This window comes from Muntiacus reevesi, chromosome 18, assembly GCF_963930625.1.
Source record: "Muntiacus reevesi chromosome 18, mMunRee1.1, whole genome shotgun sequence".
Classification (NCBI taxonomy): Eukaryota; Metazoa; Chordata; class Mammalia; order Artiodactyla; family Cervidae; genus Muntiacus; species Muntiacus reevesi.
Genome location: NC_089266.1, coordinates 24,620,898 through 24,644,126, shown reverse-complemented (window position 1 = coordinate 24,644,126; position 23,229 = coordinate 24,620,898). Strand labels below are relative to the sequence as shown.

Sequence of the window (23,229 nt, the reverse complement as noted above, 5' to 3'; positions counted from 1 at the left end):
TTTTTTTAAATGCTGGCATTTAAAATTTGTGTAAATGTGATTGGGTTATTTTTCTCATTCTATGTCCTATTTTTATTCTTACTGAGCTCTACTTTTCTTTTTTAAGATTGATTTTACATGCATTAAAATGATAAATTTTATCTGAACAATTCTGACAAATAAATATATCTGCATGATCCATATCCCTATCATGATATAGAACTTTCTGATATTTCCCCAAAGTTCCCTCTGGCCTTTCCCAGGCAATTGACCTTTGCTTCCTGTATCCTTCCCCAAGGCAGCCACTATCCTGACTCTCTTTTTCATCTTAAATTAGTTTTGCCTATTTTAGAATTTTGTGCAAATGGAATAATATAGTATATATTATTTTGAGTGTGACTCCTTTAATTCAGTATTATATCTGTGAGATCCATTCATGTTGTTGGATATATCAGTATTTTGTTCTTCTTTATTGCTGAATTGTGTTCCATTATACAAATACACTGCAGTGTGTTCGTCATTCTCCTGTTGATGGACATGTGGGTTGTTCCTAGTTTTTATTCTTTTATTGCTATTGTGATTAAAGCTCTTATGAACATTCCTGTATAAGTCTTTTTGTGGATGTAGTTTTCTTTTCTCTTGGATAACTACTTACGAGAAAGATTGTTAGGTCAAAGGGTAGATCTATGTATAACTTTATAAGAACACCAAAGCCTTTATTTAAAGTGATTATAATAGCTTTTGTACATTTCAGCCAACAACGGATGAAGGTACCAATTGCTCTGTGTTTGCTACCATTTGGTGCTGTCTTTTAAACTTTAACCACTCTAATGGCTACGTTGTGATTTCTTATTTCGGTTTTAATTTGATGATTAAGCATGTCAAGTACTTCATCAAGTGTTTATTGGTTATTCATGTATGTTTCTTTATGAGGAGTTTGTTCAAGTTTTTGCCTTTCTCCTTTTTAAGAGATGGGATTTTGAAAAAAATATCTATTTATTGCATTCGGTCTTAGTTGTGGCATGGGGAAGCCTCATTGCAGCATGTGGGATCTTAGTTCCCTGACCAGCAATAGAACCCATGTCCTCTGCATTACAAGGTGGATTCTTAACCACTGGACCACCAGGGAAGTCCCAGATTTAAAAAAAAAAAAAAAGCAACTTTTTTTTAACACCAAAAACATCTTGTATTGGGGTGTAGCCAGTTAACAATGTTGTAATAGTTTCAGGTGAGCAAGTGAAGGGACTCGGCCATACATATGCATGGTAGCCATTCTCCCCCAAACCCCTCCCATCCAGGCTGGCACATAACATTGAGCACAGTTCCCTGTGCTGTACAACAGGTCTTTGTTGGTTATCCATTTTAAATATAGAAGTTTGTACATGACCTTCCCAAAGTCCTTAACTGTCCCTTCCCCCTGGCAACCATGAGTTCATTTTCTAAGTCTGTGAGTCTCTTTCTGTTTTGTAAGTAAGTTCGTTTATATCATTTCTTTTTTGATTCCACATGTAAGGGATGTCATATGATATTTCTCCTCTCCTTCTTGTCTGACTTACTTCACTCAGTATGATACTCTCTAGGTCCATCCATGTTGCTGCAAATGGCTTTATTTCATTCTTTGTAATGGCTGGATAATATTCCATTATATAAATATATATACACCACATCTTCTTTATCCATTCCTCTGTTGATGGACATTTAAGTTGTTTTCATGTCTTGGCCGTTGTAAACACTGCAGCGCTATAGTGAATGCATGTATCTTTTCAGGCCATGTTTTTCTCTGGGCATATATCCAGAGAAATGGGATTTTTTAATGTTTTTGCTGTTGTGTTGTAGGAACTCTTTATATATTCTGGAAACCTACCTATTCTTTTTCTTAATAGTGTTTTTTGATTAGTGAAAAAGCAATTTCGATGAAACTTATGAATTTTTCTTTTATGGTTATTGCTTTCTGTGTCCTGCTTAAGAAGTTTTCATGCACTCCCATGTCAGAGATATTTCCCTAGTTTTTTTCTAAAAGCTTTATGGTTTTAGCTTTGTGTATAGGTCCATAATCCAACTCAGATTAACTTTTGAGTGTGCTAGGTGATGGGCAGTAGGGTTTTATTCCCATAGGCACATCTAGTTACAAGACTATTTACTGAAGGACCTTCCTTTCTCATTGAATTGCTTAGGTGCTTTATAAGTTCTTTAAGGTTTTATTTTGTTGTTGTTGTTGATTCCAGAGGATTTTCATCAAACAATTATGTCATCTTCAAATAAAGACAGTTTTACTTCTTTATTTTCAATCTTCATGCCTTTTATTTCTTTTTCTTGCCTTATTGCCTGTCTGGGATTTCTAGAACAATGTTGAATAGGAGAGGGGAGAGTAGACATCCTTGCCTTGTTTCCAATCTTAAAGGGGAAACATTCAGTTTTTTATCATTAAGTATGGCATTATTTGTAGTTTTTGACAATGTTCTTTACTAGCTTGAAGAAGTTCACTTCTATTCCTAGTTTGCTGAGTGTTGTTTTCAATCATGAATGGATATTGAATTTTGTCAAGTGCTTTTTTGGTACCAGTTGATAGAATCATGTAGTTTTTCTACTTACATTGTTAATCTGGTATATTACATTGATTAATTTTTTATTTTGAGCCAGTCTTATATTCCTGGAATATAAGGCCTTTTTGCCATGTCGTGTTGTTCTTTTTACAGATTGCTGCATTCAATTTGCTAATGTTTTGTTGAGGGTTTTTATTGTCTGTGTTCATCAGAGATGTTGGTCTATAGTTTTGTTTCTTTTTTGTCTGTTAGCTCCATAAAATAAATTGGGAAGTGCTTTCTCCTCTTCTGTTTTCTAGAAGAGATTGTGTAGAATTGTCATTATTTCTTATTTAAATATTCAGTTAGAGTTCTCCAGTGAAATGCTCTCAACCTGGTGATTTCTTTTTTGGAATATTTCCCTCATAGTTCAGTTGGTAAATCATCTGCCTGCAATGCAGGAGACCAGGGTTCGATTCCTGGGTCGGGAAGATCCCCTAGAGAAGGACATGGCAACCCACTCCAGTATTCTTGCCTGGAGAATCCCATGGACTGAGGATCCTGGTAGGCTACAGGGATCGCAAGTCAGACACGACCTAGCAACTAAACCACCAAACTATAATTAAATTTCTTTAATAGTTATGTATTTTATTTTGAATGAGTTTTGGTGGTTTGTGGTTTTTAAGATATTGGTCAATTTTATCTAAGTTGTTGGATTTATATGTGAAGAATTGTTTATAGTAGTTCCCTATTATCCTTTTAATGTCTGCAGAGTTTGTAGTGATACATTCTTTCATTCCTGATAATATAATTTTTTATTCCTTTACTTTTTTTTTCTTGGTGTCACTAAGAGTTTATCAATTTATTCTTTTCAAAGAGCTGAATTTTGTTCCCATGAATTTTTTATTTTCTATTATTTTCCAATTATTTTCTATTATTATTTCCAACTTCCTATTATTTTCTGATTTTTTATTTCATTGATTTTTGTCACCAATACTTAGGTTCTGTTTGCTTTGGATTATTTTTGTTTTTTTAATTTTTTAAGGGAGAAGTTTATGATGTTAAATAAGACCTTCTTTCCTAATATACACACTTCATGCTATAAATTTCTTTCTAAGAACAACTTTTAACTAGATACCACGAATTTTGATCTATTTTCATTTTTGTTTAGTCCAAAATGTTTTCTAATTTCACTTGAGATTGTCTTTATGACCCTTGGGTTATTTAGAAATGTGGATTTTTTTTAATTTTTAAAATTTTATTTATTTTTGTGTTTTTTTATTGAACTATATTTGCTGTGTAATATTATATAAATTATAGATATACAATATAGTGATTCACAATTTTTAAAGGTTACACTCCATTTATTGTTATTATAAAATATTGTCTCAATTCTCCATGTTGTACAATATATCCTTGTAGTTTATTTTGTACCTAATAGTTTGTACCTCTGACTCCCCTATCCCTATATTACCCCTCCCCACTTCCCTCTCCCTACTGGCACCCACTAGTTTATTCTCTATATGTGAGTCTGATTCTTTACTTTTATATTTGCTAGTTTGTTGTATTTTTTAGATTCTACACGTAAGAGATATCATACAGTATTTGTCTTTCTCTGTCTGACTTATTTCATTTAGCATAATGTCCTCCAAGTCCATCCATGTTGCTGCAAATGGCAAAATTTGGTCCTTATTATGGCTAAGTAACATTCTTTTGTGTGTGTGTTTGTGTATGTCTGTGTGTGTGTATGTGTGTGTGGTTATACCACATCTTTATCTATTTTTCTGTTGCTGGGCACTTAAGTTGCTTTCATGTCTTGGCAATTGAGAAATGTGTTAACTTTCAGTTGTTTGGGGATTTTCCTGTTATTGTTTTCTAATTTAATTCCATATCATCAGAGAACACACTTTATATTATTTCAGTTCTTTAAAATTTATTAAAATTTATGTTATAACCCAGAACATGGTTTCTTTTCGAGAATGTTTCATGTGCACTTTAAAAGAATATTTTGCTGCTGTTGGGCAGTGGGTCAGTTAGATTAATTTGATTGCTGATGTTGTTCAGTTCTTCTATATTCTTATTAAATTTCTGTATACTCATTCTATTAATCACTGAATTCTATTCATTACTGAAATCCACCTCAGGATTTTCATCATGGACATGGGGGCAAAGAGAGTAGAGAAAAGAAAAGAAGAGCCACAACTAGAAGGTTCTCTTAGAGCTTTCTCTGTCTAAGGAATTACTTAGCTGGCTAAGGAATGTTATTTAGCCATAAATAGGACAAAATTTTGCCACTTGCAGCAACATGGATGGACTTGATGGACGTTATGCTAAATGAAATAAGTCAGACAGAGAAAGACAAATACTGTATGATATCACTTATATGTAGAATCTAAAAAAAGACAACAAACTAGTGAATATTCCCCCGTACCCACTTTTGAATTTTGAGTTGCCTTGAGTTCAGGTCAGGGCATACTGAAGGAAAAAACAGTAAACTTCCCTGGTGGCTCAGACGGTAAAGAATCCACCTGCAATGTGGGAGACCTGGGTTTGATCTCTGGATTGGGAAGATCCCATGAAAGAGGGCATGGGCATGGCCACCCACTCCAGTATTCTTGCCTGGAGAATCCCCATGGACAGAGGAGTCTGGCGGGCTGCAGTCCATGTGGTCTCAAAGATCGGACACGACTGAGCGATTAAGCACAGTACTGATGACTTGCTGGTGCTTTGAATTCTCATCTTCCTCAAATCTTCCTCCATCTGCTTGCTACTGTTTACTTTTCAGAATTGTCAGATAACTATTCTATGCATGCATTCTGTGCAGGTTTTGTAGGAATAGCCTATGGGAAAGACAGATGCAATATGCTTAATTCATCTTAGCTAGAATCAGAACCAAACTACTGTCCCTTCTGCTTATTTTAAATTTTCTTATCCCTTTGATGTCTGCATGATACATCAAGATATCTCCTTTTTCATGGATGATAAAAGCATTTGTATTTCCTCTTTATTTTGATCTTAGTATGAGCTTATCCATTTTATTAATTAAAGAACCAGTTTTAGGCTTTGTTAATTTTCTCTGCAGTTTATTTTCTGTTACTATTGCTTTCCAGTGTTGTTGTTTGTTGTTTCATTGCTAAGTCGTGTCTGACTCTTTTGTGACTCCATAGACTGTAACTCACCAGGCTCCTCTGTCCATGGGATTTCCCAGGCAAAAAATTGGAGTGGGTTGCCATATCCTTCTCCTGGGGATCTTTCTGACCCAGGGATTAAACCTGCACCTCCTGCTTGACAGGAGGATTCTTTACCACTGAGCCACCTGGGAAGACCAGTGTTTTCTTTATTATTTCCTTTTTTTCCCCAGTGCTATCTTTATTATTTCCCTTTTTTCTATTAGCTTTTAGTTTAATTCGATCACTATTTTCTAGTTTCTTAAAGTGAAAAGTTAGGTTATTTACTGTAAGCCTTTCTTCCTATCTAATATGTGTTTAGCACTATAAATTTCTCTGTAAATACCAGGTTATCTTCATATCATAAATTTTGTTACATTGCATTTTTATCATTGTTTGGAATATTTTTCTGATTCCCTTGTGATTTCATTTTTGTTCCATGGGTAATCTAGAAGTATATTGTATAATTTTCTAATATTTAAGAGTTTTCTAGATATCTTATTGCTATTCAGTTAGTTCAGTCACTTAGTCATGTCCGACTCTGCGACCCCCATGGACTGCAGCATGCCAGGCTTCCCTGTCCATCACCTAACTCCTGGAGTTTGCTCAAACTCATGTCCATTGAGTCAGTGATGCCATCTTTACCATCTTATCCTCTATCGTCCCCTTCTCCCACTCAGTCTTTCCCAGCATCAGGGTCTTGTCCAGTGAGTCAGTTCTTTGCATCAGGTGGCCAAAGTATTGGAGTTTCAGCTTCAGTATCAGTCCTTCCAATGAATATTCAGACTGATTTCCTGTAGGATTGACTAGTTTGATCTCCTTGCAGTCCAGGGAACTCTCTAGAGTCTTCCCTAACACCACAGTTCAGAAGCATCGATTCTTCAGTGCTCAGCTTTCTTTATAGTCCAGCTCTCACATCCATGCACGACTACTGGAAAAACCATAGCTTTGACTAGACGGACCTTTCTTGGCAAAGTAATGTCTGCTTTTTAATACACTATCTAGGTTGGTCATAGCTTTCCTTCCAAGGAGTAAGCGTCTTTTAATTTCATGGCTGCAGTCACCATCTGCAGTGATTTTGGAGCCCAAGAAAAGAAAGTCTGTCACTTTTCATTGTTCCCCCATCTATTTGCCATGAAGTGATGGGACCGGATGCCATGATCTTAGTTTTTTGAATGTTGAGTTTTTAAAATTAATTTATTTTTTATTGAATGATAACTGCTTTATGAATGTTGTTTTAAGCCAGCTTTTTCACTTTCCTCTTTCACTTTCATCAGGAAGCTCTTTAGTTCTTCTCTTTCTGCCATAAGGGTGGTATCATCTGCATATCTGAGGTTACTGATATTTCTCCCAGCAATCTTGATTCCAGTTTGTGCCTCATCCAGCCGAGTTTCTCATGATGTACTCTGCATGTAAGTTAAATAAGCACGGTGACAATATACAACCTTCATGTACTCCTTTCCCAATTTGGAACCAGTCCATTGTTCCATGTCCAATTCTAACTGTTGCTTCTTGACTTGCATACAGATTTCTCAGGAGGCAGATCAGGTAGTCTGGTATTCCCATCTCTCCACACAGTCAAAGGTTTTGGCATAGTCAATAAAGCAGAAGTAGATGTTTTTCTGGAATTCTCTTGATTTTTCTATGATCCAAAGGATGTTTGCAATTTGATTTCTGGTTCTTCTACCTTTTCTAAATCCAGCTTGAACATCTGGAAGTTCACTGTTAACATACTGTTAAAGCCTGGCTTGGAGAATTTTGAGCATTACTTTGCTAGCATGTGAGATGTGTGCAATTATGTGGTAGTTTGAACATTCTTTGGCATTGCTTTTCTTTGGGATTGGAATGAAAACTAACCTTTTCCAGTCCTTTGGCTTATAGCTATTAGTTTCTAATTTGATTCCTTTTTGGTTTGTACAATGCTTTGATAAAATTTCAGTGTCTTAAAATTTATTGTCTTATTTTACAGCCCAGCAATACCTTGATAAATATTCCATGGGCACCTGAATGTGTATTCTACAGTTGCTGAGTATAGTGTTATATATATCAGTTCAATCACCCTGGTAGATAGGGTCACTCAGATTTTCCATATCCAGACTAATTTGACTTCTGCTTTTTATATCAATTGCTGAGAGATGGATTTTAAAATCTCAACCCCAATTATGTACTTATTTCTAAATGTTTATTTATACCTCATATAAAGAGAATCATATAATAATTGTACTTTGTGTCTGGTTTATTTCACTTTGGAGCTTCTTTGGTGGCTCAGATGATAAAGAATCTGCTGGCAATGCAGAATATCCAGTTTCGAAGCCTGGGTCAGGAAGATCCCCTGGAGAAGGGAATGGCAACCCACTCTAGTATTCTTGTCTGGAGAATCCCATGGACAGAGGAGCCTGGTGGGCTATTGTCCATGGGGTCGCAGAGTCAGACATGACTGAGCAACTAACACCTTAACTTTATTTCACTTTGCATAACCTGTTCAGAGTTCGTTTATGTTGTAGCATATATCAGAATTTCCTTCCTTTTGAGGATGGTAATAATATTCCACTGTACCTATACCACATTTTGTTTATCCATTCGTTTGTTGGTGGACATTTGGGCTGTATCCATCTTTTGCCTATTGTGAATAATGTTGCTGGGAACATTGGTGTACATACTTTTTTAAAAGGAGTGATCTTATAACTTATTTAGCATCTATAGCTAAGAGCTGAATTGCTGGGTCACAAGGTATTTATAATCTTATTTATTAATTTTTGACTGCACTGGGTCTTTGTTGCTGCAGGCAGGCTTTCTGTAGTGGTGAGCAAGGGCTACTCTTCATTGCAGTGTGCGGATTGTAATCTTATCTTACTTATCTTTCTAGATGGTTCACCAGAGTGTCTGGACCAACCTACATTCTCATCAGCAGTGCATGAGCATCCCTGTAGCTCCCTTGCATTCCACCAACACTGATATCCAGCTTTCTATTTTTTGCCAGTTTAATAGTTGTAAAATAATACCTATTTCTCTGATTACCAGTCTCTAGTGTTTAAAGTCTCTCTCACATTTAAAGACCTCCAGAGGAAGCTCTGTGGACATTCCCCACCATCTTCTGCCTTGGTGTTTCACCAATTCATGGTTAGAAACTGTTCTGACCAAAATCTTTCTTGTTGCTCATGAATTCAGCTCTTCATCTGTTTGTTTTAATTAAAAGGGGCATAGGAAGGAGCCCTTGGCTTTTCATAATCTCATTTTGGACCATTTTCTCTTCCAGCCTCTAACTTCAGTAGAAGCCTTCCCAGAATCTACCACCCAGGTCTCAGACACCCCTGAATGTCTGCTGAATGTGACCATGACAGCCAGCTCTGAGTGTAGCAGCCCAAAGATGGACAGGGTGGCCTCCTTTAAATGCAAGCCACAGCAGGTGCCTTGGCACCTCATCCCAGAAAAAGTATCAAACAGTTTTCTGCCTACAAAATCCAAGAGCTTCTCGTGGAGTCCGAACCCAAGCTGGACTTTGCTAAAGAATAGCCTGAAGAAGCAGCATCCCATGTCAGAGCTGTTTACCAAGGTTCAACTGAGAGAGAAGCTGTCTTTGTTCCCAACTCACTACAACCCAAAGCTGGTGCTGAGTGACCAGTCACGTGAGTGCCAGTGTGTTTGAAGATGTGCCAAGAGCATAGGGGATGAAGAAACCAACAGAACCAGCCTAATCTTGGGGAGTGCCCCATCTGAGGGGGGCTGAAGCCCCTGCCTTCAGGGAGATCCCAATCTGATAGTGGAGACATAGTCTTTGTACTAAGGGAATCTCTAGCCTTAATGGGAAAGCAAAAAAAAAAAAAAAAAAAAAAAAAAGGTGATAAAAATAGAATGCTATGTCTAAGTACCCTTTTCAATCTTTTCTGGTTCTTATTCAGATGAAGCCCATTCAGTTGAGCCTGTACAAGTTTGGGGTGTTAAGTCTGGAAAAAAAAAAAGGGAAGAGAAACTGTTTAGAAGAATGGCGCAGTGGCTGATTCTAATTAAGGAGCTTCAGCCAGTTTTAAGCAGGAGACCCTAGTGGGAGGTGTCTTTCATCAAGAATTTATGCTGAGTCCAGCAGCACAGATTGATGATGCCAATGACTTTGCCTTTCCAGAAAACCCCTCCCTGCCCCGGGAGTCCTACTTTTGCAGCCGAAGCTCTGGCGAGAAGAGGCAGCTGGATGTGCCCTCCTTCCTCTTACAGAATTCTCACGGCCTTGATGTTTCCTTGAAAGATCTGCTGGTGGTTGCCACTCCAGCCCGACTGGACCCAAGGCCTGGCAGAAGCCATACAGGTGCTTTGAAAGACCTGTGTATGCAAGATCAGGAAGCATACAGTCACTGCCTGATCTCTGGCCAAAGAGGATGTGAGAGGAACTAGGTAGGCCCACTTATATTCCCTTCATGTGTCTAGAGCATTGACAGGCACTCTACATGTATTTCTGGAATGTTGGGTAGGTAGGTGGGCAGATAGATTCATAAAATCATGCAGGTAAGTAGACAGTTAAGACTCACCTCAGGGCTTCCCTGCTGGCTCAGTAGTAAAGAATCCACCTACCAATGCAGGAGACATGGGTTCAGTCCCTGGTCCGGGAAGATCCACATGCTGAGGGGCAACTAAGCCCGTCCACCACTACTGAAGCCCCATGCCTACAGCCTGTGTTCTGCAAGAAGAGAACCCACCACAATAAGAAGCCTGCATACTGAAATGAAGAGTAGCCACTGCTTGCCACAACTAAAGATAGCCTGCACACAGCAACAAAAACCTAGCACAGTCCAAAATAAATACGTTTTAAAAAAGACTCACCACAGTCAAAATGTGACCCCCTTGCAATATATTGATATGTTTCTACTATGACTGATCTGGCCCCGCTGCTTTAAGTACACTTTGCCTTGTTTTCCACTTCTGGCTGAAATTGAGACAGTCACTACTGCCAGCCCTGGAAGTAGAACCATGTTAACCATGAAAAGGTTGATCTCCATACCTTTTGTCTTCTGCCAGCCTAGCCTACTTAGGTCCAGGGCACTTGACCTGAGAGCTGGCCCTGTCAGGCGTGTACTAAGGGGACAGAACAACAGGACACTGGTGCCTGAGAAGATCTGGAAACAAAGATCCTTAAGCTTTTAGTTATTTATTTATTTATGACTCTACTGGGTTTCCATTACCGTGCATAGCCTTTCTCTAGTTGCAGTGAGCAGGGGCTACTTTTCTTTGCAGTGTGAAGGCTTCTCATTGTGGTAGTTTCTCTTGTGGAGCACCAGCTCTAGGCGCAGGGACTCCAGTAGTTGCCGCACATGGACTCTAGAGTGCAGGCTAAGTAGTTGTGATACAGCGCACGTACATGTGGAATCTTGTCCTGGACCAGGGATTGAACCTGTGTCCCCTCTATTGGCACGCAGATTCTTTACTGGACAACCAGGAAAATTCAAAGATCCCTAAGCTTTAATTCCACTGTGTAAAGGCACCAGAGAGATGGCAAGGGAGTCCTCTGTCAGAGCATTAGTGCTTCTGAAGGAAGGTGATATGTAAAAATTTAGAGCTCTACAAGATAGCATTGCTTATGGTGGAGGGTTAGAACTGGATGTGGAACAACAGACTGGTTCCAAATAGGGAAAGGAGTATGTCAAGGCTGTATATTGTCACCACTGCTTATTTAACTTATATACAGAGTACATCTTGAGATCGCTGGTCTGGATGAAGCACAAGCTGGAATCAAGATTGCTGGGAGAAATATCAATAATCTCAGATATGCAGATGACACCACCCTTATGGCAGAAAGAGAAGAACAACTAAAGAGCCTCTTGATGAAAGTGAAAGAGGAGAGTGAAAAAGTTGGCTTAAAACTCAACATTCAGAAAACTAAGACCATGGCATCTGGTCCCATCACTTCATGGCAAATAGATGGGGAAACAGTGGGAACAGTGACAGAATTTATTTTCTTGGGCTCAAAAATCACTGCAGATGATGACTGCAGCCATGAAATTAAAAGATGCTTGCTCCTTGGGAGAAAAGTTATGACCAACCTAGACAGCATATTAAAAAGCAGAGACGTTGCTTTGCCAACAAAGGTCCATCTAGTCAAAGCTTTTTTTCCAGTAGTCATGTATGGATGTGAGAGTTGGACTATAAAGAAAGCTGAGCGCCAAAGAATTGACGCTTTTGAACTCTGGTGTTGGAGAAGACTCTTGAGAGTCCCTTGGACTGCAAGGAGATCCAGCCAGTCCATCCTAAAGGAAATCAATCCTGAATATTCATTAGAAGGACTGATGCTGAAACTGAAACTCCAATACTTTGACCACCTGATGCAAAGAACTGACTCATTGGAAAAGACTCTGATGCTGGGAAAGATTGAAGGCAGGAGGAGAAGGGGACAACAGAGAATGAGATGGTTGGATGGCATCACCAACTCAATGGCCATGAGTTTGAGTAAACTCTGGGAGCTGGCAATGGACAAGGAGGCCTGGTGCTGCAGTTCATGGGGTTGCAAAGAGTCAGACACAGCTGAGTGAACTGAACTGAACTGAACTGATGGTTTAGGGATTTATACTGCTTGACTGCCTATAGAAGGAGATACATTTTAATCATCTCATTCACTTCTGCCACCTAAAACAGACTGACCGGACAGTCTGACCTGGCCCCCTTGTGACCTGTAGTTCACACTGCAGAAGGGCTGACGAGTGAATATCTACCCATACACATCACTTTGGGTGCTCATAAAAATGTGTATTCCAAGGCTTGCTCCTGGAAATTCTGAATCAGTAGGTCCTACTGAGGGGTTCAGGAATCTGCATTTTAAGAAGCTCCACTAGGTGTTCTGATGGTCCTCTCACCATCCTCAAAGGAAAAAATTGGCCTAGTGTTTCCCAAACTTCCCTGATGATATGAATTGTATGGGGGCCCTTGTTAAGCCTGTAGTTTCCAAGGCCACACCTCTGAAAATCCTGACACGAGATTTGGGACAGGCCACTGGGAATTTGCCTTTTGAAGACATCTCTCTAGTGTGGAAATGAAGACTACCCTACATGTAGACCCAGGCCTGGGCAGAGGAACCTGTGATGGCCACCCTGACCTGTGGACCTGTTCTAGGAACAAAACTTCTCAGTCCTGATGGGGCTCAAACCCGCCCCCACTGTCTCTGGTTCATAATTTTCTAGAATTTTAAGTTATTTATGCTCCTACTTTTAAAGGGAAGGATAGGGGACTTCCCTGGTAATCCCTGGTGGTCCAGTGGTTAAGAATCCATCTTGTGATGCAGGGGACATGGGTTCAACCCCTGATAGGGGGACTCAGATCCCATATGCCTTGGAGCAGCTGCACCTGTGTGCCACAACTAAGACCTGATGCAGCCAAGTAAATAAATAAATATTTTTTAAAGTGAGGTGGATGATGTGTGGTGGTGGGGGTTTATTCGCTAAGTTGTATCTGACTTACTGTGACCCCATGGACTGTAGCCTGCAAGGCCCCTCTGTCCATGGGATTTCCCAGGCAAGAATATTAGAGTGGGTTGCCATTTACTTCTCCAGGGGATCTTCCTGACCCAAGGATCAAACCTGGGTCTCCTTGCATTGCAGTCAGATTCTTTACCAACTGAACCACCAGGAAGCCTGGGGCATGAAACCTTATATGCAATATGAGTGTTAAAATAAAGTTATAATGATCAGAAGCCACACTGAGAAAGGGAGAAGATAATTATATTGAAAGGGTATGAATTAAGTGCTCCCTAAAATGACCATTGAATTTGGCTCTGGACCTCTTAGCAGAAAAAATAACATTGCATCCTGTTTTGGACTTTTTTGTCTCCCCAGTCAAAGACTCCCGAAGGACATAGACTATGTCTGCACCATCACACTGGGGTTTCCCTGAAGGCAGGGTCTTCATCCTCCTACTCCAACCCCAGACAGGGCACTCCTCAAGATTAGGGCTGGTTCTGTTGCTTTCTTCATCCCTTAAGCTCTTGGCTACTTCTTCATCTACTTCTGCTTCATTGACTATGCTAAAGTTTTTGTGTGGATCACAACAAACTGTGGGAAATTCTTAAAGAGATGGGAATGCCAGGCCACCTTACCTGCCTCCTGAGAAACCTGTATGCAGGTCAAGAAGCAACAGTTAGAATCAGACATGGAATGGTGGACTGGTTCAAAATTGGGAAAGGAGTATGTCAAGGTTGTATATTGTCACTCTGCTTATTAACTTACATGCAAAGTACATTATGCGAAATGCTGGGCTGGATAAAGCACAAGTTGGAATCAAGTTTGCCAGGAGAAATATCAATAGCCTCACATATGCAGATAACACCACTCTTACGGCAGAAAGTGAAGAGGAACTAAAGAGCCTCTTGATGAAGGTGAAAGAGGAGAGTGAAAGAGCTGGCTTAAACTCAACATTCAGAAAACTAAGATTATGGCATCCAGTCCCATCACTTCATGGCAAATAGATGGGGAAACAATGGAAACAGTGACAGACGTTGTTTTCTTGGACTCCAAAATAACTGCAGATGGTGATTGCAGCCATGAAATTAAAAGATGCTTGCTTCTTGGGAGAAAAGCTATGACCAACGTAGACAGTGTATTAAAAGGCAGAATCATTAACTTTGCTGACAAAGGTCAGTCTAGTCAAAGGCATGGTTTTCCCAGTAGTCATGTATGGATGTGAGAGTTGGACCATAAAGAAGGCTGAGCACTGAAGAATTGATGCTTTTGAACTGTGGTGTTGGAGAAGACTCTTGAAAGTCCCTTGGACTGCAAGGCAGTCAAACCAGTTAATCCTGAAGGAAATCAGTCCTGAATATTCACTGGAAGGATTGATGCTGAAGCTCCAATACTTTGGCCACCTGGTGCGAAGAACTGACTCATTTGAAAAGACCCTGATGCTGGGAAAGATTGAAGGCAGGAGGAGAAGGGGACAACAGAGGATGAGGTGGTTGGATGGCATCACCAACTCAGCGGACATGAGTTTGAACAAGCCCCGGGAGATGGTGAGGACAGGGAAGCCTGGCATGCTGCAGTTCATTGGGTTGCAGAGTGGGACATGACTGAGTGACTGAACAATGACAACAACCTCTTGGCACATCTCTGTACACACTGGCACTCATGTAACTAGTCTGGGAACAAAGACAGCTTCTCTCTCAGTTGAATCTTGGTGAACAACTCTGACATGGGATGCTGCTTCTTCCAGCCATTCTTTAGCAAAGTCCAGCTTGGATTTGCGGAGAAGGCAATGGCAGCCCACTCCAGTACTCTTGCCTGGAAAATTCCATGGATGGAGGAGCCTGGTAGGCTACAGTCCATGAAGTTGCTAAGAGTCGGACACGACTGAGCGACTTCACTTTCACTTTTCACTTTCATGCGCTGGAGAAGGAAATGGCAACCCACTCCAGTGTTCTTGCCTGGAGAATCCCAGGGACGGGGGAGCCTGGTGGGCTGCCATCTATGGGATCGCACAGAGTCGGACACAACTGAAGTGACTTAGCAGCAGCAGCAGCAGCTTGGGTTTGGACTCCATGAGAAGCTCTGGGATTTTGTAGGCAGAGAAGGTTTTGATATTTTCTCCTAAATGAGTAAAGATAAATTTACTCATCTAATAAACAGGTGATTCTTTAGGGGTGATTCTTTTCACTGCCTCTGATTTCTAAGAGCAGTTTGTCATGTGGTCACTTGCTATTATGGACTTTTTGTACCATAGTAGATGATGGCTGAAGGTACTGGCATGTTTTCTGATGAGGATTAATGATGGTAAAATTTACTCTTTTTTTTTTGGTAATGTACTCTATAGGCACTAGCACTGTCTCTCTCTCTCTTTGTATATATATAATTTAATTTCAATCATAATTGTGAAGTTTAGAAAAGAAAAAACTGAGGCTCAAAGAGCATAAGGTTTAACATTCAGAAGGTTCCACAGCTTTCAGTGGTGAAGGGTTTGAGTCAGATGTTTCTGATTCCCAATCCTCAAGTTCTTACAGCCACTCTTTCTTTCCAGTGGTATTTTTCCCCCAGTGGTATTTTTAATGTTAGTCTTCAGTTAGAGCTGAGGGAATGATAAATGGCTCTTTAGTGAAGGTATTTCTGCAGGAAGCAGTGGTGGCCAAGGTCAAGCAGAGCTTTCCAGGGTATTGTGTGGAGTCATCAGATCTCAGAGCTTATCCTCTGCTTTTAGGTCAAGTAATGGCTTCTCAAAATTCCCAGCTGATCAGACTGCAAGGAACTGACACATACAAGGCAAACTGGCAAAAGTCTAATTATATGCAGCAGAATGCCTATCAACATGTTGATTTACAAATGGAGCAGGATGTGGTATGAGAATAGGGCTTATGTATAATAATGCTTGAATTAGAGAAGGAAAGAGCAGAGCAGATATTCAAATGACAGATCATGGACTTTCTCTGTAGCTATAATAACAATACCTTCCACACATCACGTTTACCTACTGTCTCTCATGTAACCCTCAGGTCAATGCTGTGAGGTTGGCAAGACAGAATTATTCCCTTATCCTCAATTTGCAGAGGAAGAGAATCAAGGTTTGGGGACATTAACTGATTTACCCAACCTCACACAGTGGTGCGTTCCAATATTTCTTCCTCTTTACCAATCTGCCATGAACTTAGATCCCATCCTGACTCGTGTGAGGAAGGGAGCCCTGACAAATTCCTCCATTTTTCTGCTTAAATCTCTATAACCTCATCATCCTTCCTTGGGATCCACTTTCGCAGTGAGACCACTGAGGTCAGGGCTTCAGATCTGCTAACAGTTGAGTTTTAGGGGATAAATAATCCCTTTTGTAGGACTTAGGGATGATTTAAAGCTTGCTAATGCAGGGTGCTTGGCACCCTTCTTGATAAATGGTAGCTACAGTGATGATGGTGGTAATGATACTCTGCTGATGGTGTTGAGCCCAACACAGACTGGACACTTGTTTTGGGTGTACTAAAAGTTTTGCTCACAGTATCTCAATCCTCAAAGCAACTCTTTGAGGTAAGTACCACTGTTATTCTCTTTTTTCAAATGAGGAAACCAAGGTTTAGAGAACTCAGGTAACTTGGCCAGGAGCACACAGATGCTGAGAGCTAAGTTTGTGCTTTTAACAAGCACCACTTGTTGTCTCTGGACCAGCCGGGTTGGCAGCTCTTAAATGATCCTTGTCAAATGTTTCGGGCTTTGATAAGGATCCAGGAATATGAATGTTCTGTAGGTAAAATGAGTTTCTGGTTACTGTGAATGTGAATCACCACAAGATAGGAATGGTGATGGTGGGTTAATTGACTTAAATATTCTAGAAGCCATTTTAAAGAAAAATCTAAGAAAAAAAAATTTTTTTTTTTTCTTTCCAGAGTCAGACTGGATTTCTGCCATTTCTTCCTCTCACTCCCAGGAAATGATTTGTCTCTTCCTATAGTGTCTACGATGCCTGCAGAAGCAACTGAAAGTTTTATTTCCTCATCTAGAGAGCCTGGTCTTATGACTACCTCCCATTAGCACTACTGAGGCTAACAGCCTTGCCTTTTGTCCCGCCCCCCAGATAGCTTACAGTACTGGAGGACCATGACTTCTGGGAGTTATGGGTGCTGCCCCAGGACATGTCCCATTTGCCCCACCAGTGGTATTCTTACAGGTCCCTCACATGGCACTGCTATCCAGGATACTCCCAAGGATAGAGCAACTTGAAGGGAGGAGTTGCAAGGAAGGACTCCCAGTTTCCAGAAGTCTGGAGCCCTCAGGGCATCAACAGGCCAGTGTCAGTTGGTCTCCAACTCCAGAGAAAAGACCAAGAGCTAGGCTTGATGGAGAACTCTGAGCCCTGAGTAAAGGAATCAGGACAGTTGTAGCTTCATCAGGTAAAGATCAGACCTCCTCCTATACTAGCAGCTCTGTGCCCAAGTATCTTCCGGCTGCCTTCCCTAACATCCTAACTCAAATTGCCTTTTCTGATGCCACTGTCACTATCAGGCTGCCATAGGTCATAGTCTGGCCCAGACAAAAGATGTAAGACTTGCTGAAATGGGACTTCCTAGAAGCTCTGTGTCTTTCCCTTTTTCCCCCTAGTCACCAACCCCAGCCAGTCAAGGTTCCTGAGCTGATAAAATGGAAGTCTCTTAAGGTGAAGTCAGAATTATTTGTCTTCCTAAGGGACAATTTGGTGCTAGCACTTTTGAACCTAACGACAGGGTCACCTTCATGGTCATGCAGTCTATGCAGTCACACAGGGCTGTACACTAGGAAGGCCTTGCGTCTGGTTTAATGCTGTTACCATCTCGAAATTCTGATTAATTTGTGAACGAGTCTTGTATTTTCATTTTTGCACTGGGCCCACCAAATTAGGTAGCTGATCCTGCCTAGAGGCTGTAATGGCTCTGGGTTGTCCAAAGGCAAAATACTATTAATAGTAGGATGCTTTCCTAGCCCCACCTGCCTCCCGCTTGTTCAGCCATGGAGCTATGCAGAGCAATTTTCTGCTGAATGCTTATGGGGGACAAAAGATGCTCATGGCAGTCCCTGCCCCCATGGAGTGTGCGGTGGGGTAAGATGGGTCCCCGGATAACTAATCGGGTTTAAGTTCCACTAAAGAAGAGCATCGGTGGATGAGAAGGGAATGCCCTCACACCTAGTTGCGAGGATTAAGTCTGCTTCATTAGAAGAGGTGATATTTGAGGTGACAGAAAAAGATAAATGGATTTTTTAATTAAAAATTTTAATGTAAAAAATTTCACATTGCAGTGATAATTTATTTGCCTTTGTATGAAATTTTGTATAAAAATTTAGGTTCAAAATGCCTTTCCTTCAAAAAAAATTTTTAATTGAAATATAATTGACATATACTATTATATCAGTTTCAGGTATACAACATAGTGGTTCAACATTTACACACATTATGAATTGATCATCACCATAAATGTAGTAACCATCTGTTACCAAACAAAGTATTACAATATTAGTGACTATATACCCTATGCTGTACATTACATCCCTGTGATTTATTTATTTTATAACTTGTTTCTCTTAAATCCCCTTCACCTACTTAGCCAACCTTCCTTCCCTCTGGTGGTTACCAGTTTGTTCTTTGTATCTATGAGTCTGTTTCTGTTTTGTTTGTTCATTTGTTTTGTTTTTTAGTCCACATATAAGTGAAATAATATGGTATTTGTCTTTCTGCGTCTAACTTACTTCACTTAGCATAACACTCTCTAGAACTATCCATCTTGTCACAAATGGCAAGATTTCATTCTTTTTATGGCTAAGGGATATTCCATTGTGTATGTAGAGACTACATCTTCTTCATCTATTTATCTATCAAAGGACACTTAGGTTACTTCCATAACTGGGCTATTGTAAATGATGTTGCAATGAACATAGGGGTGCATATACCTTTCCTAATTAGTGTTTTGATTTTCTTTGGATAAATACCCAAAAGTAGAATTTCTGGATCATTTGGTTAGTTCTATTTTTAATTTTTTGAGGAACCTCTATACTATTTTCCATAGTAGTTGCACCAGTTTGCATTCCCACCAACAGTACATGAGGATTCCCTTTTCTCCACATCCTCACCAATACTTGTTGCCTGTTACTCCCTGATAATTAGTTATGTTGAGCATCTTTTCATGTGTTGACCAGCTATATGTCTTTTTTTTGAAAAATGTCTGCTCAGGCCTTCTGCTCATTTTTTATTGGATTGTTTGGCTTTTTAAAAAAATCACTATTGAGTTTTGTGAGTTCTTTATATATTTTAGATGTTAACCCTTTACTGTCATTTTATGTCATTTACAAATATCTTCTCCATATAAACAGGGTTTTAAAAAGTGAGTATGAGGTGTGGGACTGAGGAATAAAGTTCTGGAAGAAAATATAAACAACCCGGGACATGATCAAGAAGTAAAGTCTAGTCCAATTTGGCTGGATCAGAATGGATAACTGGGAGATGACATTGGAAAGACAGTTTAAAAGAGGGCCTTGGAGACCCAGGTGTTCTTTGTTTCATTATCATACACTTCATGATGGTGAACTTGTTTGTGGCTGTCTCTCCACTGGACTGTACCATGTCTGTGCTTCTTTGTATCCCCTGCTTTCAGTCTGGTGCTTAGGACCAAATTGTGATTCAGTAAATACTTGCCAAATGAATGGATGTAGTGGAGAGTCTAAAATGTTTTCCTGGGAAATGTTAACCTAATTTAATGGGCAGTAGGAAACCACTAAAGGTTTTTGAACGGGATAGGTTTTATTTAGTGTTAGAAAGGTGAATCTCATCATAGATGGTAGAATGGATGACTAGCAAGGGGGAGAGAACGAAGCTGGAAGAGAGGTGAGGAGGCTCATACAATGATCCAAGTATCAAGCCCTTGCAGCCCCTATCAGGATGGCTGACTGTGGGAAAGAAAGGGAGGCAGGGGAGACAAACATTGTAGAGCTGGGACACAGCAGCTGAATGAATGGAGGGGGGAAAGAAAGGGAACAAGAAAGATGGCCTCAAAAGAACTGAGTCCCGTGAAAGAAAATAGGAACTTTGGAGCTCTGGGGGATGGAGATCAGGGTATTTGTTTCATAAAGCAGATGGATGAATTCCTGTCTCCAGATGGATTTAAAAGAGCAGCACTGAAGGACACATTTCCAAATGCAAAAATGATTTCATGAAGACAAAGCTGTTAAATGCAGCCATGTTGGATCAGGCAGGTTCTCTAGGCTCAAAACTATCTGGGCAGCTTAAAAAAACTATCTGGTGCCTCCACTCCCTCAGACGAAATTAGTCAATCTGGCTGGGGTAGGGGGTTATTGACCTAGATTTAGAAATCTCCCTCAGAGGGTCCTGATACATAGTGAAGTTTGGGAGCCACTCATCTGACTCATCCCACTGGACAGCTGTGGCCACCTCAAACAGGCAAGCTAGCTCTCCCTAGCCTTAAAAGGGCCATTTCAGAATCAGTCCAGTTTTCCTTCCACCCTGGCAGGGAGTGTGAGGCGGGCAGACTGGCAGCTGTTCCAAGTGTCCTCCCCCACCCATGCTGGATGATTACATGAGCCAAGTGTAATCATTCACAAGCCTTGTCTTTACAGCTGGCGTGTCACTTAGCTTAATTACAGCACACAGTGGCGTTTCAACTCAAGGAATCTAAAAAAGCAATAAAATGGGTTTTGCAAATTGTTAGAAAGGCAATGAAGACCTTGAAACTGCAATTTACTAAGCATTGCTTTCAATTATTTTCCATTCTCCAGGCATGACTCTAAGTTATTAACTGGCAGCCTAGGAAAGCCAATCGGCAATATGTCCTGCGGAGGACATTCCACATCTCCTGAGAGCACACCATGTACTGGGGAGGTGGTGAGAGGCTCCAGGAGCTGCCCTGAGGTGGGAAGGGATTGTTCTGAGCATATGTTTTCCCCACCATGCACCTGCTAATCATGCTTCTGCCATGACTTTCCTGAACCATGGGCCATGACTGATCTGGGGTGGCCTCAGTAAGCCTCTTCTTTTTACTCCTGAACATCTACTGTTCTGAAAAAGCATGAGGAAAAAAAGCAAAACCTAGGACTTAATTTTTTTTTAATTTAGATTTTGTGCTTGGTATCTTCAGCTCTCTGATTTCTTTTGCTATTTCCTGATTCCTTTTAATTCTTGAGTATATACTCTTTGGGCAGCCATTTGAAAGGGAAAGACTGTGGTATCTCTCTACCACCCTGCTTTCCTGAGCCTAGTAGTCTTAGGAATGATAATAAAAAGAGATTCCACCCATCTGAGAAGGGGGGGGGGGCGAGCAGCAGGGAGTCACAGCATCCCCTTGCTGTGAGCAACATTGGTCAGCATGACAATCAAGAGCAGAGTGCCAGCTGCCTCTGCAGTCATGCCAGGCAGGAGAGCAAACACCCAAATCCTGTTGGCAAACCCAGAAGGGCCATCACAACGTGGCCAAAGTAAACAGGGGCTGGGGCAGCCTGCTGAGATGGACTCTCACTTTCCGTTGGATCTGGTAGACCGTGAGACGGAGCCAGCTGAGCCCAGGGGTCAGGGCATCAAATAGCCACAGGGACACTCATACCCATCCCTGGGTTGGGGCAAAACCTGGACCCTTGCTATCCTTGCCATGATCCCCTTTGAATTAGGCACAGGCCAAGGAACATATGATGATGATCAAGCATGTTCCCATGTATTACTTTGTTTATTCTTCACAGCAGGCTTATAGATCAGTATTATCCCCATCTTGCAGATGAGAAAACTGAGGCAAGGAGACATTAAAGACACAGAGCCAGGACTGTGTCTCAGTGTCTGCTGCACTTCTCTTCCCCTCTGCCCTTCCACTCTCCACTCCAAGCTCTCCCCTGTCAGTTCCCACAGTCCTTCCACTGGCAGAGCTCTCACACTCTAAAGCGGACTTGAGTTCTTTCTGTTTCTTAGCACAGCGTGCGTGTGTGCTAAGTCACTTCAGTCGTGTCCGACTCTCTGAGACCCTATGGACTACAGCCTGCCGGGCTTCTCTGTCCATGGGATTCTCTAGGCAAGAATATTGCAGTGGGTTGCCATGCCTTTCTCCATGGGATCTTCCCAAGCCAGGTATTGAACCCACGTCTCTTATGTCTTCAGCATTGGTAGGTGGGTTCTTTACCACTAGTGCCATCTGGGAAGCTCAAAGGAGGGGGAGGGGTTATCAGGAAACAGCTAGTGGACCCCTGATTCCGGGTGTCACACCCACCAACACAAACAGAAACCCAGTGAGAAGAATTTGTTTACAAATATTTTCAATTATTTGGATATTTCACCAGTGCTTCTTACCCTCACCCCTTATTTAAACAGGAAAGATCTGTCTGAATCAAGAGCTCTGCTTTTCATGTTATAATTTCGTTCTGTTTGGACACCGTCTGAAAAGACCCTCTTCTGACCTGCAGCCTCTCAGTGTCCCTAGGGCCCAGTGAAAATTCACATCCCTTGCTGCCTGGTTGGGAAATATATGTTTCACGGACAGCCACACAGAAGCTATATTCATATCTAATGGAGGGACTGGGCTCCTATTGAAAAAAGAAAAGCCAGTTCTTGGGTTGGCTGTTCCCTTCTGGGTCCCCATTTCTCAGCAGATTTCCTGGTTATTTATGAGATGCCGCCCGGCAAAAGCGCATGGGGGGAATTTGCCCGTTGTTGGAGATTGGGACCTGAGCAGTAAAAACCTCGCTCCACACCACCCAGGCCCGAAGTGCGGTTCCAAGCCACCCAGGGAGTAGGCTGGCTTGGGGCGTGAGTCCAGGGGAGAAAAGTCCCTGGTGGACCGTTTCTGGCTGCCTGCTTCCCAGACACCGCGCCTCACACGCGCTGTCCCGCCCAGCGCATCCCGGCTCCGGCGCCGCGGCCACGGGCAAAAGGGCTCCGCATAGAGAGGCCAGGCTTTCGCCCCAGCGGGGTCGGGGGACGATGGGTCCGGGTTGGAAGTAGGGCAGAGGTTGGCCGGGCTGCGCCTGAGATTCCGCTAAGAATGCTCAGGCCAGGGCCAGACCGCCGGTTACCAAGCGCTTCCCCCTCGCTCCTCTCTCGGCTTCTCCCCACAAAGCCTCTGAGGTAACGTCAGGACGTGAAATTGGCTTCCTCCGGTA

The 23,229-nt window shown here is 41.4% G+C and overlaps 1 protein-coding gene across 5 annotated transcripts in view; it reads left to right on the top strand.

The window, feature by feature from the left end:
• Positions 1 to 18,332, top strand: part of TTLL6 (tubulin tyrosine ligase like 6) — a 38,192-nt gene extending 19,860 nt beyond the window's left edge. For 3 of the 5 annotated variants that reach the window (XM_065910606.1, XM_065910603.1, XM_065910605.1), the window contains 3 exons: positions 8,925 to 9,294; positions 9,789 to 10,054; positions 16,998 to 18,332. In XM_065910606.1, the coding sequence (XP_065766678.1) occupies positions 8,925 to 9,294; positions 9,789 to 10,054 (636 nt within the window). In that variant the 3' untranslated portion in view covers positions 16,998 to 18,332. Of the gene's footprint in view, positions 1 to 8,924; positions 9,295 to 9,788; positions 10,055 to 16,997 lie in introns of those variants that run through there. The other 2 variants (XM_065910604.1, XM_065910607.1) reach the window with 2 other exon arrangements.
• Positions 18,333 to 23,229: the final 4,897 nt, after the last annotated feature.